The 18,176-nt window shown below is 42.3% G+C and overlaps 1 protein-coding gene across 11 annotated transcripts in view; it reads right to left on the bottom strand.

The window, feature by feature from the left end:
* The window catches only part of CTNND2 (catenin delta 2), a 699,957-nt gene that overhangs the window by 249,524 nt on the left and 432,257 nt on the right, over positions 1 to 18,176 (bottom strand). For 7 of the 11 annotated variants that reach the window (XM_042806909.1, XM_042806907.1, XM_042806914.1 and 4 more), the window contains one exon: positions 847 to 1,165. In XM_042806909.1, the coding sequence (XP_042662843.1) occupies positions 847 to 1,165 (319 nt within the window). The remainder of the gene's footprint in view (positions 1 to 846; positions 1,166 to 18,176) is intronic. The other 4 variants (XM_042806911.1, XM_042806915.1, XM_042806912.1 and 1 more) reach the window with 1 other exon arrangement.

Below are 18,176 nucleotides of genomic sequence, written 5' to 3'. Positions count from 1 at the left end.
GAGGATTACAGTTAGCATTTCCATTGCTGTTATCATGAAAGTAAAATCATTTGCCAGAAAACTCTCTCCCTGATCCATCTGCCTGCTTGAGGTCCGTATGGCTATAAAGTTTCCTCCTTGCACCTTCCCTAGGTATAAGAGCACGTTCATGCCTCGCAGCAACGTTAAAAGTTGTGCTATATATTTAAAAATCATGCACAGCAACAACCATTTCTGCAAAGCTGTAATACATACATTCTGTTACCACGTACCAGCACTGGAAGCTTCGCAACACACAGGGTGAAGTATAAGCCCAACTACATGTTGTTTCCACATTGCTCAGTCTCATTGCACAATACCTGAACATCCTTTTCTGCAGCTTTTACAAACATTAACTGCAGACAAACCAAGACCTGTAACAACTTCTGCCCAAGGAGCAACTTGAACATTCAATCCACAGTGGTTAGAGTCAAAACAGTCACTCCACTCCTCCCGTTTTCAGAAAAAAAAAATTACTTTTCAGAAGCTTTTGAGGGGTGGTGCTACTGAAAGCAGGCTAAACACACACATTCAAAATGACACCTAGCATTCCGTTTCACAGAAGAGCTCATGAGAGCCTTCCAAGGCAAAGCATTAGGGCAAAGCTGTTACGCAAACAAAATCATTCGTTTACAATTATGGGTTGGTGTTTTTTTTTTGTTGTTTTTTTTTGTTGTTTTTTTTTTTGTTTTTTTTTGTTTTTTTTTTTTGTTTTTTTTTTTGTTTTTTTTTTTTTAATATATATTCAACAGCAGAAACATACAAAGCAAACGGCAATGACAAACCTCCGCACGAGCAAGAAATAGTAGACAAGAAGGTTTCACCCACCTGGGATCTTTCTGAATGCTATCAATGGAAGGTGACCTAGCCAAGGTCCCTTCAGGTGGGATGGCTGGCCCAGATTTGCTGTATGGTGATTCAACAGAAGGACAATACTGCAGCTGTCGGTAGGGGTCTGCGTAATTGGAGGCTGGGCCGGCTGCATAGCTGGCCCTCTGGAAGGTCGCTGTTGCGTTCTGTGTGCCGTGTTGACTGCCTGTGCGCTGTAAGGGTACGGAGTCGACACCAGGGGAAGATGGGGCTACGACAGGAAAGTAGGGACAAAGTAAAAAATTGAGGACCTGTTCACAGAAATGGTTAACCAGGTCTAGGCAGAGGAAGAAAAAAAAAAAAAAACAAACAAAAACAAACAAAAAAACACACAAAAAAAAAAAAAAAAACAAAACACACACACGTATAAAACAGGGGTTCAAAAAGAATGAGAAAAAAAAACAAACAAACAAACAACATTGTCATTTTCAAAACCATTGAAGTAAATAACTGTCAAACGAATTTCTAAGTGACATGCCGCTTCTGGACTAGAAGACCTTTACACCAGCTAGACTGCAGCAGTGCTTTTCTCTTGGGCTTTTACCTGCACTAACCTGAAATGAAAGAAGTGCAGAAGCAGCATGGGAATAGCCAAGCCAAGATTCACAATCGCCCCCGAGTGAGACTGTTGCAGACCTTACAGGGGTGTAAGCCCGTCAGATCCACCAGAAGAAGGAGGGTCAAACCAGGCTCAAGAGCCCAAATTGAGACAGATGGCTTTATGGCAGAAGAAACGGACAGCCACAGCCATCCCAAATTTGTAGCCCTGTTATCCATAAAGCAGGTGAAACCAGACACCTGCTACTGAGAGTTGCTGCCTATGCTTCATTAACCCGTCTTCTGCATATTTCACCTTAAGTAAGACTTAGGGGACTGCTACTGCTAACTCAGTCTGAAAAACAGCGGAGTACAAGGTGATCACATAGGTGTCTTCATGCACGCCAGCAACGGCTGTGCTCACACACCACAGCTCAAGATTAATACGTTACCAGTTTTGAGCTGCTTAACCAATAGATTTTAACTGACTTAACACTTTTGCAAGTCAAAAATGTCATTAATCTCTCTTGCAGCCGATTATCTTTCTCTTACAGCACCTTGTACTGGAGATCCAGTCTGCTTTATGATTCTTAATAAACATGCTGTATTTCTGAACCAAAGTCCTGTTAATGGCAAATGGATTATCGCTATAAGGGGACGAGGACCAATATCCACATGATCTTTGGCCTGGAAACAAATATAAATTAAACGCTGGCTCTGCTCAGAAAGAAGTTGAGACTGTTTGAAATGGCACGTGAACTCATGGTGGCTCCCATTTCCCCCTGTCCCAAGACAAGAAGAATGCTTTCACCAACAGGAGTGGGCCCGGGTTCAGGACTAATTTTAGCTGGGTCAAATCATATGCTAAACTGTACGCAAAGCCACATATTCAATAAGCAGGTTTTCATAACAGATTTCCCAGTCATTTCTCGTTAACACTCACATTTATGTTTTAAGAATATTCACTATATTATAGGTCCATGAAAGGGACTTTAAGCATTTTATCTCAAAGTGTCAGCAAGTGAAATACAATGAACTTTAACTACAATTACAGTAGTTTTGTCTGACATAGTTCTTGTCAAAGTTATAACACCTCAAAATTTTAAATCTGTATCAAATCTGCCTTATTTCTAAATTTTTCTTATGGTTCTGAAGGACATAATTTTACAATAACAAGTATTATAACTCTGTTACAAACATAGATAAGTGGGTAATCCCACTTACCTATTGCCTCATCATTGGGAGTGTTTGAGGCCAGGTTGGACGGGGCTTTGAGAACCCTGGTCTGGTGGAAGGTGTCCCTGCCCATGGCAGGGGGCTTGGAACTAGGTGATCTTTAAAGGTCCGTTCCAACCCAAACCAATCTTTCATTCTATAATTATGTTAACTTACCTATATAATCTTTCATTCTATAATTATGTTAACTTACCTATAGAGCATCATTTTACAAGTACTGCTTTTGTTTAATTGCTACTGTATATTTCCTTAAGAAACGAGTAATAAGACACATACAGACCTTTACATAAAACTGGTTCAGCTAAAATGCAGTAACAGTATTAACATACTGAAACATCCCATGCACAGATCATGCTAAATTCAGTGTTAGGAAGACACAAGGAAAACACCACATTTTAACAGAAAATACACAGTTCAAAACCAAAATTTGGTGCCTTGTGAGAAAAAGAGTAGAAAAACAAGTTAGAGAAAAATACTGGAAATATTTTCAAGTGAAAAAGCAAAAATGCAATTGTATACTGACATTGAACACTGTTAAGTACTGTCACTCCACAGGATATACCGCTAGCTTTTGACACGTTATATGGGGAATTGCAAAAAACCCTACAGTACTAATACTGCTGAAAATAAGAACTTCACTGTAACGTAGATTGCTTCGCAAAATATTCCACTGCATTTCCCTTACCCTCCTTTGCAAGACAGTTCAACGGAAATTGTGTTTGTTTTTAAAATCTTTGAAAACTTTTCTATTTTCTCCTTTGTCTTGTTATCAAAATAGGTATTTATATGAACTGAGACTAGCTGTCGCCCTTAACACCTACATGCTTTTTGAGTCACTCTGATTCATTTCTCAAATTATCTTCCTAGCAGACTGCTACTTCCTTCTGAATTTCATCACAATGAACACAGAAGTGCCGAAGTCTGAATATGAGAATGAGACCAATCTATGACTTAAACATTCACAAATAAGCCTGTTTGGCCAGTGTTATCCAGATCACTTAAAAGAAAAACAAAAAAACGAAACACCACTAGAATAACTTATACACCTACCTTGACTACAGCCACCTTCATGGACTGCCAAAAGGTTAAGCTTTAGCAGACATTTTTACACAAATAAGTTAATGTAAAACTGAAGGAAAGTCATCTCCCACCAGTATGTCACTTTAACTTGAACAAACCCTTTTGGCAGCCAGGCTTACTGACTGAAGGGTGGCTCTTCAGGCTATGGTAAACTTTCCATCTATTGAGATCTCTCTCCTATTTAGCTATTAAAACAGAAAAGCCGTAGTGATTATGTCTCCTAAAATAATTTCCGAAGTCCATTTGCTTCACCCAGCAACAGCAAATCTTCAGTGGGCACGGGGGCATCCAGAAATCACGCACGAAGTGGACCAGGAAGTGCTCAGGTACCAGCTGTGTTTGCAGATGGTCACGCAACCTTTTTAGATGCTTTTAAATTGAAGACACTTACCCCTTTCTTTAACTTTCACATTTGGCTCTCCTCTCAAATCCAAGCCAGCTGCACCTCGACCAGAATCAGCTCAGCGTGAGTAAGACACAATACTACTTTGACAAGGATCAGGGGTTTGCCCCAGCAAGGGAAGAGAGGAGTTAACAGAAGTGCTGTTTCTGGAGAAATGTGCTGTTTTCCCACCTCTCAGCACCAGCTACCAGCCCAGCCTTCCAGGGAACGAGCCTGGTTGAAGCAGGATCATGGTCAAGTCACTTTTTTGCCCTGGGTCTAGTCTATGGTGGACCCTATTCTGCCTCTGCATAAAGGTAAAATCAGCAGTCATAGCCAGATTGCGAAGAAGCAGGTCTTTTTTTGTGGACACCTTGATGATTTAACAAGAAGCTTGGAGGTAAAGGGGTGTCCAACAAAACTAGACCTGCTTCTGGCCTTCGAAAGTTCCAAAGCTGACAGGAAGATCAAGATTAAAACCAAAGAAACAGAAGGCCTCAAAACCTTACTTTACCTAAGTGACCACCGCGCTCTCACCAGTGACTGCTCCCCGCCGCGTTTTAAAAACTTTAAAAGTTCAGTGGTTGATGTCAGATACGTAAGTCTCTCAGGTTCTGGTCTGCTCCCTTTGGACCAGCCAGCCTACCTGCGGCTCCTCCCCGGGGGCCGCTGGCCACCCGGCCACCCCCTCCGTGGGCACGAGAGGGGCTACTACAGCCTGCGCCGCCGACGGTGGGCTCACAGCCCCCGCTCTGCTGCAGCTGGCGGAGACCGAGTAGAGCAAACAGCATGCTCGGGGGCAGGCCGGTAAGCCTCTATGCTTCCGTGATGTTTTAAACTTCAAGGTAAGAACCATGCTCGAAAAGGAGAGGTTTCATTTTGGGGGTTGAGAAAATGGATTCACCGAGAATTTCCAAAGGAAGCTTTTCACGCTGTGCGAGTCAAAAACTACGGTCTCGGTGAAGAGATTTCAGTCTGTCACCTAAAGATTTAAGACCTTGTGTTAATCTAGCATGTCATTAAGACCTGAAAAATACCGTATCACCTCAACCCTTCGCTACTGCAGCACCAAAATCACAGCCCCAGAAAAGACGCTGTCTGGAGTACCACACAGAAATTCAATATGTTCTTACAAATCTTCGCCAAAGAGAAAGAAAAGGCCCTGTTCAACTATAATGAAAATCCTCCAATCACCTGATGTATGCCCTCATTATGGTTCTCTTGGTTTCAGAGACAGCATATAGAAAAGCCAATCTTCATATTATTCTACGGCTTTTCCATAGTATTAACAAAGATACAGCAACTTTTATATTAATACTAAAAATTTAATTGCATCACTAAATATGCTCACAGGCTCATAATGAGACACTTTAACTTAAAAATTCACTTTCAGATTTTCTATCTTCTTTTCAAACCTGTGTCATTTCTAGAAACAACTACCAAAACCCCAAAAGCAAGAACACGTTGATTTAGGCAGGCATACTATTGCACCATGCCCAAGTATCTTACGGAGACCAAATTCACATAAGAACTGCTAAAAAGTTCAGACTTTCTAGAAGTCAGAGGGTATTTTGCCCAGTTAACATACGGAGAATCAGACCTTCAGAGAGCATAAACTTATTTATGAGACTTATCTTGCTATAACCTTCTTGTTGAAAATCACTTGGCTGATGCTGCTGCTTGATTTGTGGATATTACCTTGTAAAATTTTCCTCTTATTATTCTATATTAGACATTCAGTTCCTATGTTAACTTTCTCCTTATGCCTTTCATACAGATTTCAGAATTTAGGGGTTTTTTCTTATTTTTCTTCGCTGATTTGCACCTGTAGTTGATTCTTAGTTGGATCCCAGTAAGATGTCTTTTCAGTACAAGGTATGTCCACCATCCCTCCATGATCATAAATGATACAAATGCAGTGCATTCTGTTGGTAGCAAATATATAGGAAGATTTATAAAACAGATACTTTTCCCATCTAGTACACCATAAAAAATAACACAGTGCATTCTTGTCAATTAGGAAACAGAATTCATCAAGTTTGGAGGATTCAAACACTTTTTATTTCTAAATGTTAAGTGAATGTTTTAGAGCATGTGCCAGCTTTTTTTTTGCAATAGAAGTTTAACAAACTGTATTATAATCAAGCTAGGAGCAAATCAGCAGTCCAAAGTAACTAGGACAAGCAGTCAAGTTTAACACTGTTCAAGATATATAATACATATATAATAATAATACTAAATTTGCTTAGCAGTTACTTTTGGCATCACTTTTCCACATTGGAAATGTAAGATTTCAAAGAAATATATGGTTGGGGGATCCTGAAAATATTTACTGAAAGAGGAAAAGAAAATCCCATAATTGATATTAGCAATTACCTCTAATGTAGTTTAGATTTTATGAAGGCACTATCATATCCTCTGTTCAAAGTACATACGCACAAATTTCATACTTTAAACATGCAAACTGAGAGCAGAACAAAAAACACCACTAAAGGATTTCAAGATACAAGGCTCTAATTTAGATTTAAAATACCCAGGACCTTATGCAAATATCAATACCACAGAAGTCCTATGTAGCTTGGCAACTTTACTATATAACTTCTTGTAGTTGAAGCAGGAAAAACACAGTCAAATCTACTGCAACTTCCTATTCCTCTCGTTTTGCATTTTCTCCTCCCTCACTTCTCCACACTCCTTATTTTGTCCTATTTAGTTGCTGATCTTGTAATCAAAAACTCCAGTCTCCAAATTCTCAGTCAGGGGGAAATAAAAGGAACCTGTACGCAAATCTTCCCTTGCACCCTCACAGGATGGGCTCTTCATCCATCCATCCATCCATCCATCCCTCCATCCCTCCCTCCCTCCATCCAGTCTTTGTTCTCAATACATCAACCTTTCAGGGCTTCCAGGACTGCATCAAACTCCACACAGTCAATGGGAAAAGCCTCTTTCCTTCTACCACCTCCGTGTCCTTTCCCCCTCAAGGATTTCTAGCTACACTTCACAGACGTAGCTAGCCGCCTTCCCCCTGATTTTCTGGTAGCCCCAGCTTTCGCCAGATGTTCACATTTTGTTATATCAGGGGAAAGAAAACCTCCTTTCAGCTCCACCACGTTCAGGTCAGCACCTTCAACAGCCAGGCGTGGCAAACAGCCAGCCTCCCTGCTCTATGGGGTATGTCTTTTTAAGGTAATATAACATGCCATACAGGGGCAATACAAGCAAACAAAAAGATACTGAACAACATGGTGCTTAGTAAAACGGTCTCTTTTCCACCCACAACCATGTTAGTCACAATTTCCTCAGGTACTGGTTATACCTGGCAGTCACACCTACTTGTAATTAGTATGTCTACATGCTGTTGCAAGCATGTATTCAGTGATATTTTTATAATCAGATGTTTCCATGACATGGCAAGGAGAAAGCCTTTTTATCAAGGCAATATCCATGTCTCTTCCAGATGGCATCACAGGAGATTTATGCTGTTCATACTTTCCCATCTCATCTTCCAAACCAGAGGTAGCTGCTCAGCCACTGTGCTATTACTTCTATGGGAAATACTCAGTGCATCTCTGAATTAGTTAACAGGTTTATTCCCACTGTAGGCAGCTGCAGAGGACTAAGCCTCGTGAATCATAAACAGCTCAAAGTGATTGTATGCCCCAATAATGAGTTATTTGCTATTTGATTCTTTCAAAAATCTTAAAATCACCTCCTGACCATCGCTGATTCACATGGCATTGCTTTGCAGAACTCCTTGCTTCATAGAAACCAAGGGAATATCACTTGTGCTCTGCATGTTGTCATGTTCAATAAATCCTCTTCCAATGCAAAAACTGACAAGCTTTGGAGACTGAAGTTGCTCTTGCGTTGATGTATCCTTTCATTTTGATTTTCTAAGAGTGTTCTTTAGATCTGACACTAATTGTTACAATAAGCTGAATGCTCCTTTGCTTACAAACTGATGTTATTCCATAATGCAGAAAAAATTGGTGAAAGAAAATACTGTTTCCTCTGTTTCTGAGCTATTCCTCTGTTTACAGAACAGCTGGTATCTGGTCACTTTGAAGGCTTTTTTTGTCTATATTGTTCCATTTCAGTTTGCACATTCGCACATTGTCTCTGCCTTAGATTCCTTTTTGTGCTCATTTTTTGTTTGAAATACATACATTTTTTTCCCTTTTATCAAATGGTTCTATTGTGGGGAAGACATACAACTGCCATTGCCTAACCCTCAGCATATGGAATAATCTTCTTAATACCAATATAGACTTGCCATTTCTTTACTAGTAATTACTTTATTTATGGATTCAAGTATGTGATTAGCTGGCATCAATCTAAAATTATCCAGTTCTATTAGAGTTAGCAGTGGAAGCAAATACATACCTTATGAATAAAGTAATCTATAAAGATTCTTATACCTCTGAAGCAAATTTTAATGAAGAATAGGTAGACAAGTAATCAGTGAGCAGCAACAGCGACCGAGTTTGTATCTTAGAAATTTGTATTTCAGTTCAAGTGATATGGTGCCTCAGACGAATGAGTTCTGGTCAAAGTTTATTTGCAGCTGTGCTTAATGAGACTTCAGTGAAACCTGAAGTCAAAATCTGAACGCAGCCTCTTCCACAGCCAGGTCTATTACAAGGCTTCACTGCTGTGACCACCCTCACATCTCCACACCCACAAGCTTCTCAAATCCTACATCCTTCCCTGCAGTCATCGTCCACCACGACCTGACCGAGCTAGAGGGCAATACATCACGGTAAGACAGCCTGGATCTCAAAAGTATATATAGATAAAGCATCATTCTGACATCCGTGTAGTCTGAGGGGACACTGAGGTTTTATGCAGATATTAGGATTCCCCAAGCAACTACATATTTTCCATTATTTCAGACTCCCAACTCTCTGACTCAAGGCACAGGTGATTTCTGTTCTTCTTTACAACCAATCCGGGCAGAAGCCATGTTTTTTCAAGTTTTCCACACTGAAAAATACAATACTCCTTTCCATCTCCAGGACCTGACTGTATTTTAAGTCTGCCAGATTTTAATCTCCACTGATATATGCAACTTCCATTCTCAGACTCGGCTTCTAGCACGTTTCAGTGATGCTGCTCTGCACGAGAGAAGTGGTGCATTCACATAATGTGATAATTGAATGCCAGCTTTGGCTGCTAAAGGTGTTATGCCAAGATCTTTTCTCAGATTGCCTCTTGTCTCTCTGAGTTGCATCCCTCAATTTGGAGAGAACATACAGTTTAATTCATTTGTTACATGAGCATTAAACATAGAACGTAACTGCCAAGGCCCTTAAAAGCAAATGCCCTTTCCGAATTTGAGATACTAAAATTTATCGTGCCAGTTTTCTCACTTGAGATAAAATTCAACCCTGAGCAATGGCACTGTACAAGACATATACGTTTCCTCTTCTTGTAGTACACTGCACAGTTTCACATTGTGTGCATGGGACATAATGACCATAACGATTATAAAACCCAATCACAGCAAAACCACACGGGCCACACTACTGCCTAGCCTACTGCAACTAAATTTCTGGGTTCACTCCAAATTCACCTTCTCTTGAAAACCCTCTGTTAAAAGTTCCCTGTCCAGCTGGCCGATATAAAACAGAACACATGGATGAAAGTCACAATTATTATTTAAAAAATGTACAAATCTTATGAGATGGTAACAGATTAACAGCCTGCACTGCATCATGCTAAAGCTGTCGAGCACACAGATGTCTTCTCCTTCAGGTTTTGACTTCTCCTATGTAGCACACTATAATACTAAGTAATAAAATGGCCACTAACTGATATTTTTTAGAACATCATTTATTTTTTGCTGAGCTTCAGCTATATTAATTAATAGTTGCAACTCTGGAGTAGAGAGTTAATTCCCCATTAAGATATCCTAGTGCCAGACCATGTGACACGTATACGTCAGACACTAAACTAACTTCTGCACATGACAGCTTGAAAGTTGCTGGACCCATGATGGTAAAAGCTAACATTTTTGAATACTTGCTGTGCTCATGTAAACTCCAACCCTACATGTAAACTCCTGAAATTAAGACAGAGGAAGAGACTACATATAAAAGTAGACAGTCTTATATAAAAAACAAAACAAAACAAACAAACAAACAAAATTACAGCTTTAGTTAAAAAAGAATAAAATGGGCTGGTGACTTTTAGAAGAGTGCCTTTAAATATAATGCTGCAGAAAGAATGATCCTCTAGCAAAAGCGTTAGTCATCCTGAAGGCATTACTGGGTAGTTACCTCAGGCACAGCATTGTGGTTTCGCTCAGCAAAGATTTACAAGAAGATTTATGAAAGGTGCTTGAATTGCTTCTAATTTCAAGAATGACAGCCTTGTATTTCTACACAACACTGAAGTAAATAAAAGAGAACGGACATAGTGCCGGCATTACTAAAGTCTAATGTGACCAGGCTTTAACCTGAGACTCCACCTGTACAGCAAAGAGATGATGAATACACAGACGGTTTCTGGCACGGAGTAGACACTGTATTTTCTCAGTAGTAGCAGATGAGATTTACAGGGTATGTACACTTCCCTGACCAAGATTTTATAATCACACTTCTCCCTCCATAGGTGGCAAAAGTCAAGGGACATCTGAGAAGTGTTCAGACATGCTCTCAGTCACCTCCCCTTTAAAAAGCAGACTAGAAGAGCTAGAAAGTACATGTAGACAAACCGCAGGTCTCTGAAGGCATCCTGCTCATGGGACAGAGGAAGGAGGCCGTGGATACTGACCGTTTTAAAAGGTTTCTATTCTGAGCAACGGTGGGATCTGGGCTCTCTTCGGATGGGTATAATTCCTCCGTGGAACCCAACCATGGGCTCAATACTTTGAAGCAACGAGGATCTTATTTGGAGAAATACTTCTCCGCTGTAAGGGGGATATTGCTCACAGATTACAAAGGTGCTTCTGCAGGGTTTTCACCTCCTGGCACCTCCCTTCCTCTCTCATTGCTCTTTTCCACAGCTTTACAGTCACCACTGGATATCACTGAGGTTGAAAACTATGTCTTTTATTACACTCATGCCAAAATTTTAATAGGAAGGAAATAGAATTTTTTTTTAATTATTTTTTTCTCAGAGAAGACACCACTGCACTTGGAAGAAGAATCACCTAAAAACATATACGCAAGAATATAACACAGATAAGGCTAGATCAGACACCCTGGATCTGTTGAATGAAATAGGATTACGACTTTGCATTGCTCCGAGGTGATTTGTTATTCACTATGCAGATCACTAAGGTATTTTGTGCTCAATTTACTTTGTACTGAAGATTTGTTCCCCGCTTGTTTCCTATAATTCTCTCTCCCAAAGCAATGTTATCAAGTGGATGTCAGTTATGAATACAGGTCTATTATCACAACGTTACCAAACTAATAGAGATGCAGTGGTAGGAATCATTTTTCTTTTTAATTTCCCTGAAAACATTATGTCCTATAGCCAGAACTCCATGCTGTGTGATTTACCAGCATGATCCTCAATTAATCTGCAGCTGTGGCATCACAGTATGCCCCTGCACAGCACATCAGCTTGTGACAAAGCAAAAAAACAAAACAAACAAACCTGTTCTCCAACCAGAAAAAAAAAAAAAAAAAAAAACAGTAATCAGAAAGAAGTAATGTTTGGTATTTTTAACTTAGCTATTGCACTTTAGGTCTGAACAAAAACTAAATAAAGATTTGAGCAGCAGTCTAATGGACAAAGGGTTTAATCCAAATGGAACAAGACAAAGATGATTTTTCTGTTGCTCCTCCTTTTTGCCTGAAGTGACAACTTTAAAGCCAAATAAAGAAAAATACATCTGAAACCAAGGTTCCCTTTTTACTTTCAAATGAAGTATTTGTAATACAGAAACTAGCATGTACCAGGTATCTTTTCATTAACAGTTAGATACTGCTCTGAAACAAAAGTAAAACTGTACCAGTGTACTCACTTATGCTCACTGTAACAATCTGAAAACACCTAACTGCATGTATATAGATAATTTTTTTTCCCCTCCAGCCCCCTTAAAATTCCTTTTACTGATTAACCTGAGGTCTATGGAATCACAAGCGGTACATCTGGTTAACTAAATTCCAGTCACACGCTGAGAAGCAATACTAACACAACCTGAGAAAGAATGAGAGAGCTGTGGGGCAACCAGAATATGAACTGCCCTGTGGAACCTGACACTGGTGATGTGCAAGGCTCAAATTCAGAGTCTGATCCCCAGAGCTGAAGCAATGTTTGCATACCTTGCATGCATAGAAAGCTGTGAACCAAGCCCTCTAGATGGAATCCATCATGGCACTAAAATCGGAGTCCCACAGTAGTTTCATTTCAATATAAGAATGCTTTCTAATTTTTTTTTTCAGCATGTTTAAGTCATAGACAACTTCAGTGATTTGAAACAATAACAGAGAACAACTTGCCAAGGGACTGCTTGCTATAAGATATCGTAAACGACTATGAAAAAGATATCTCTCGAAGCAAAGTTTTTAAAACAATTTCTCCTATTTGTTTCAGGTGTCATCTGAATACCCAATACCAAGTGCAAGGTCCTACACCTGGGCTGGGGTAACCCTCAGCATGAGGACGGGCTGGCGGATGAAGGGATTGAGAACAGCCCCGATGAGGAGGGCTGGGGGGTGCTGATGGAGGAAGAGCTGGACATCCATCAGCTGCCAGCAATGAGCGCTCACAGCCCAGCCAGCCAGCCGTGTCCCGGGCTGCATCGGGAGAAGTGTGGCCAGCAGGGCCAGGGGGGGGGATCCTCCCCCTCTGCTCCGCTCTCCTGAGACCCCCCCCTGCAGTGCTGGGGCCAGCTCGGGGGGTCCTCAGCACGGGAAAGGCATGGACCTGTTGGAGAGGGTCCAGAGGAGGGCTACGAAAATAAACAGAGGGCTGGAACGCCTCTCCGATGAGGAGAAGCTGAAAGAGTTGGGGGTGTTGAGCCTGGAGAGGAGAAGGCTCCGGGGAGACCTTGCAGCAGCCTCCCAGTACTTAGGGGGGCCCACAGGAAAGGTGGGGAGGGACTTTTTAGTAAGGCCTCTAGTGATAAGACAAGGGGTGATGGTTTTAAACTGAAAGAGGGCAGATTTAGGTGAGATCTAAGGAAGAAATCCTTCCCTGTGGGGGGGGTGAGGCGCTGGCCCAGGGTGCCCAGAGCAGCTGTGGGTGCCCCCTCCCTGGAAGGGTTCAAGGCCAGGTTGGACGGGGCTGGGAGCCCCCTGGGCTGGGGGAAGGGGGCCCTGCCCGGGGCAGGGGGGGTGGGACTGGGTGGTCTTGAAGGTCCTTTCCAACCCAAACCATTCTGTGATTCTGTAATATTGCTATAAACTTCTTCATAATCACTAAAAAAAAAAAAACAAAAAAAAAAAAACAAAAACAAAAACAAAAAAACAAACCCTTAAAAGGCTAAAAGTTTAAAAACGTTAAAAATGGTTGAAGAACAATTCACCTGGAAAAGCAAACACAGAAAAATCAGTTTGTGATGCCACATGACTGCAATAAAGTAGGCTTAATTATTCCTGAAAGAAGAGTCAACTATAGTATATGGTCATCTAACTTTTTTCATATGACCAATTCTTCAAATACTGGAAAACTGCTTTACAATATGAAAAAAATCTTCACCTTGAAATAACGACTTCTAAAAATATCAAACATATCCAACACTTCATTACATATGAAGACAAATATTTACAGTCTTCTGAAGATGATGTACTTTGGCTCAGTTCACGCATCCTTTGTAGCCTCGCGCTCCTTTTGGAAGGGACAGCAAAGGAGCTAAGAGACGTGACAAAACGTTGAGGATCAAAAAAAAAAAAAAAAAAAAAAAAAAAGCCTAAGCTGGATCAGCATGAAAAACACGCAGCAATTTAAGCGCTTGTGTATTTGGAAGCAGCATTAAGCAGTCCACGCAACACCCTTCTCCATCCTTGCTGTAAAAAATCTCAACTGAAAAAACAAAAAAAACAAAAATTGACTTTCGCCTACTCAGCAGTTAACTGTTCCAAGAGTCTGCTGGCTCCCTCGCTGGCAAGGCAGAGCTGCCTGGCAGCAGAGCAGCACTCCCTCCCGGAGCAAGGCGAGCTCTCTGCCCCACCGTGCCGGCACAGGGGGAAGGCAGGGCAGAGGCAAGGAGCTGGGGATTTCCAGCAGCAATGCCGCAACGCCAGACTTCTGGCTACCGGGTCAACGGGATGGAAGGTGAAACGAGTTGGGCGTGCGGTTTGCCTTCCCTACAGGAAGGGAGCCCCCCCAGGGCGTGGGGGGCGAACCCCACACGAACCTGGCACTGAGAAGGGGAGGCGGTGGGACACCGAAGAGCCGGGACCGCCCTGCTTCACTTGTGCAACACAAACAAGGAGAGGAGGAGGTCAGAGCCGTTTGAGCACCCGCAAGCGACAGAACTAGCAATCTCCCTGCCCTGGAAAAAAAAAAAAAAACAAAAAAAAACAACAAACCCAAACAAACCAACAGTGCAATCAATTTTGCATGGGCTGTTCCTGCCTGGGGCAGCAGAAAAAGGGGTTTTTGCTTCTCTCTCTCCTGCCTATTCTTTAGGTCCTGAATAGGGACCTAACCCTCACCACAGGCACCTCATGAGATGGAACAAGGAGGCAGAAGAGAGAAACAGCCCAGCTCCGTTGGGGGAAAGCCACCGGGCTCAGCGACAAGAAAAGGAATGCCGTTTTCCCTTGTAAACCTTCCCCCGAAACGCTGCCGGACCTCCAGGACAGCAGAAGCCTGGGCCAAGGGCAGCAGGGGGGGAAGCAGCAAGCATTGGCATGGTCCCCTTCCAGTCCCTCGAGCAGCACGTCCAATCCGGGAAGGAAGACTGGACTCGGAGTGCCCCACTAAAGCAAAACGCACTTTCACAGGAGAAACACAGTGTCACAAGGAACTAGGGAGCGGCGCTCGACACACGGCGTCCCCCGATGCAGACCCCCCTTTCCTTCAGCGCATGAAGAACGGGGCAGGAGCAGGAAGGGGTGGTGGTGCACTGGTGGAACCGCCCAAGCATCAGCGAGAGGAACCTCGGGGAGACCCGGCCTCAAGGAGAGAAGCTGGAGGGCAGCCCAGCAGACGCAGGGACATCGGGCAGCTGTGGAAGTGCTGCAGGAATGCCCCTGCCCCCCCCCCCGCCGTGCTCCCTGATGGATAAAGCATTGCAGGAGCATGCTTGGTAACCCCCTTCAAGTCCTGCCCTAAGCCACTCTTCAGGGGCAATGCAAACTTTGACCGCTTATCCTTTCACTATTCAACCTTCTTTCAATAAACCTTCCATTTAAGGGTCCTCTTTTAATTTCAGCAATATCAACCACAGATCATACTCTTCCTAACCCTTGCCCCCCCTCCCTGGGAAGCACAGAAGAGTCCTCACAGTGCCTGCTTGCCCCGTTTTCATCAAGGAGCCACTTCTGCACACCCAGCACTCAAAACTAATGCCAGCTGGCTGCATAACCACACAGAGCTGCTGGGCTTCCTACGGTTGAGGTGTGTCACAAGATCTGCCCCATGGTGATCTTCAGGGGCCGGAGGAAGGACCAGTCCTCAGGCTGTGCATCCCGAGGCAACCCTTAAGCCTTCTTCAAGGCCATCAAGGTTCCCCTAGTGCCACTGAGATGCATACATCCTTCAGAGAGCCTGAGGAGGACAGGTTCGCTCCTGTGTAACTGTTTTTTCATCCTTGCCATTTGCGTGGGTCTGGGGATGAAGATACTCACCTTCAGCCCCTGAAACCAGAGAGTACTCTTGAAGAACAGCGAGAACTCCGCAGGTTTTGAGGTCTAAATGTCCCCAGGGCTTTTAAGCAGCAGCACTTATTTAATCTGATAAAGTCCCAGTTTGTAGAGAGTTCAGAATAAGCACAGACCTCCCATTTACCATCTCCTCCCTCCCAGGCTGCTGGGGACAGTACTCTTTCAAGGCTTTTAGTAACTTTATCAAGAAATCACAACCTTTTTACAGAAGAGGGCTCATCCCTCATTAATAATGCAAGGCCTTTAGGTTTATAAGGAAAGTAAGTAATGCACCCGCCTGGACAAAATTATCAGTGCTATTTAGTTGGGTTACAAACACAAGTTGATATTCAGTAAGTAAACTAATTTGTTATTTACGTTATGCCTGCGTATTCCCTCCAAGCACATCTTCTGTGGATTCCCATTTCAAAAGTAGAATTTCACATTTATTGCTACTTTCAGCACAGAAGTTTGGGCTGATACTTTTTGCATGAGAAAAGGCATTGCCCTGTGAAGGCCAAAAGGGATTGTTGAGTAAGAGCTACTGACCAAAAAAGCCTGTGCAGCAAATACTGTCAGGTTTGAAAGGTTATTTTTAGCTTAGACATCATGACAGTAACATATCCAGTCATAATTTAAACCACAAAGTGATGAAGAATTCATCCTGCCCCTATCTAAAGTTATGCCAGTAAGGGGGATGTTCAGTATGCTCCTACTATTTTGCACCTTCTGCAATGTGTAGCCCTTACTGCAGAACTATAGTCATGCATTTCATTCATGAGTGACATACAAGGGAAATACAAAAGTTTAAAAAAAAAAACCTAAAAAACCACCAATCAAAAACCAGTGAGTAAATAGAACAAACTTAATTTAGTTTACCCCACAAAGAAGTTTTATCTTATTGAATTCTGCTCACTGAATGTTGATTCTCCTAGAGGATGAAAAACTCTGAATGGGCTTTAACCTTAGTTGTGTAAACATTCCTGAATGCAATAAGTATTTTTAAGAGCTTACAAAATAAAGAAGGATGTGATGATTGTGTTAAAAAAAAAAAAAAAAAAAAAAAAAGGTTTCTATCCTGTGAATCACTTAATCTTCCAAATTAAGTGAAATTTTCAAATTCAGGGAGAATGTTCTCTTTAAAAAAAACCCACAGAAGTAAATGGTTTGCAGGTATAACTAGCATAATTTTTGTTTCTAATGGGCAACGTTAAATGCAGAGGGAAAAAAAAAAAAAAACAAAAAAAACAACAAAAAAAAAAACAGGATGTGGATGAAGTCCTTAGACTAAGTTTGCCTTCCCCTTTTTCCCATCTGACGTGGAAAAGCATGCACCACCTTCACGATTAAAGGTACTGTTGGAATCGACAAGAGAATGCGAAGGAGCACGCTGCAGCCTTACCGCTCCCTCCCACTGCCTCCCCAGTGGGTGCCACTCACGCGCACAGAAGATACAGGCCACGAACCCTCGGCATGTATCTTCGAGGAGCACACACCGATCTGCCTCCCCCCTAGCTTCTAACAAATAGACGAGACAAATAGCGATGCAGTCCTTCAATGAAAACCGCTTCAGACAACCCAATGAAGAAATATTAAGTTATATGTGTCAAATTTCAGCTGCACTGCTTCCCCTCCTTTCTTCGACTTTGAGAAAAATGGCATGGTCTCCGTCAGAAGGGATATGCTCCTGCGGGCTTTTGTGGTAGAAGAAGGAGGAGTCTGAGAGCTGATCTGATACAGCCCCAAACTCCCTGTGAGCGCTGACAGCTCTTCAGACTGGTTGTGTGAAAGGCTGACAGCATCCGCAGCTAACAGCCATCAAACAGGGCAACAGAATAATTGGCCTGGCACGCATCCATCTGCTTTTATTTCCCCTGATCCTGATGATAGGGCTGGACGGGGAAAGTAAGGGAGGATCAACCCCACACAAAGCTGGACCGATGGGGTCGTTCTTCAGCATGATGTTCAAATCTGTATCCCAAACGGCAGAACAAAATTTACCTTCACAGGGCTCAATTTCTGCTACCCAAAACAGTGTGGTTTTTTTAGCTTTTCCTCTTCCTTTCTGAAAACCCATCTTCAGATATTGCCTGCTACCATCCTACGCCCCAGTTTCATTCACGATAACTGTGGTCTGTGTTGACAGGGCTTCCTTCCTTACGCAGGTTTTGTGAAGGTTACGGTCACAAGACAACCTGCTACCTCAGCACAGACAACCGAGGGGTATTTTGCAAGCAAAACAAGAAACCCTCTTCAGGGCGTGACTGGGAAAGAGAGCATAATAT

This window comes from Tyto alba, unplaced genomic scaffold (genome assembly GCF_018691265.1).
Source record: "Tyto alba isolate M040663 unplaced genomic scaffold, T.alba_DEE_v4.0 Super-Scaffold_48, whole genome shotgun sequence".
In the NCBI taxonomy this organism is placed as follows: Eukaryota; Metazoa; Chordata; class Aves; order Strigiformes; family Tytonidae; genus Tyto; species Tyto alba.
This window is presented reverse-complemented; position numbering and strand designations above follow the sequence as displayed.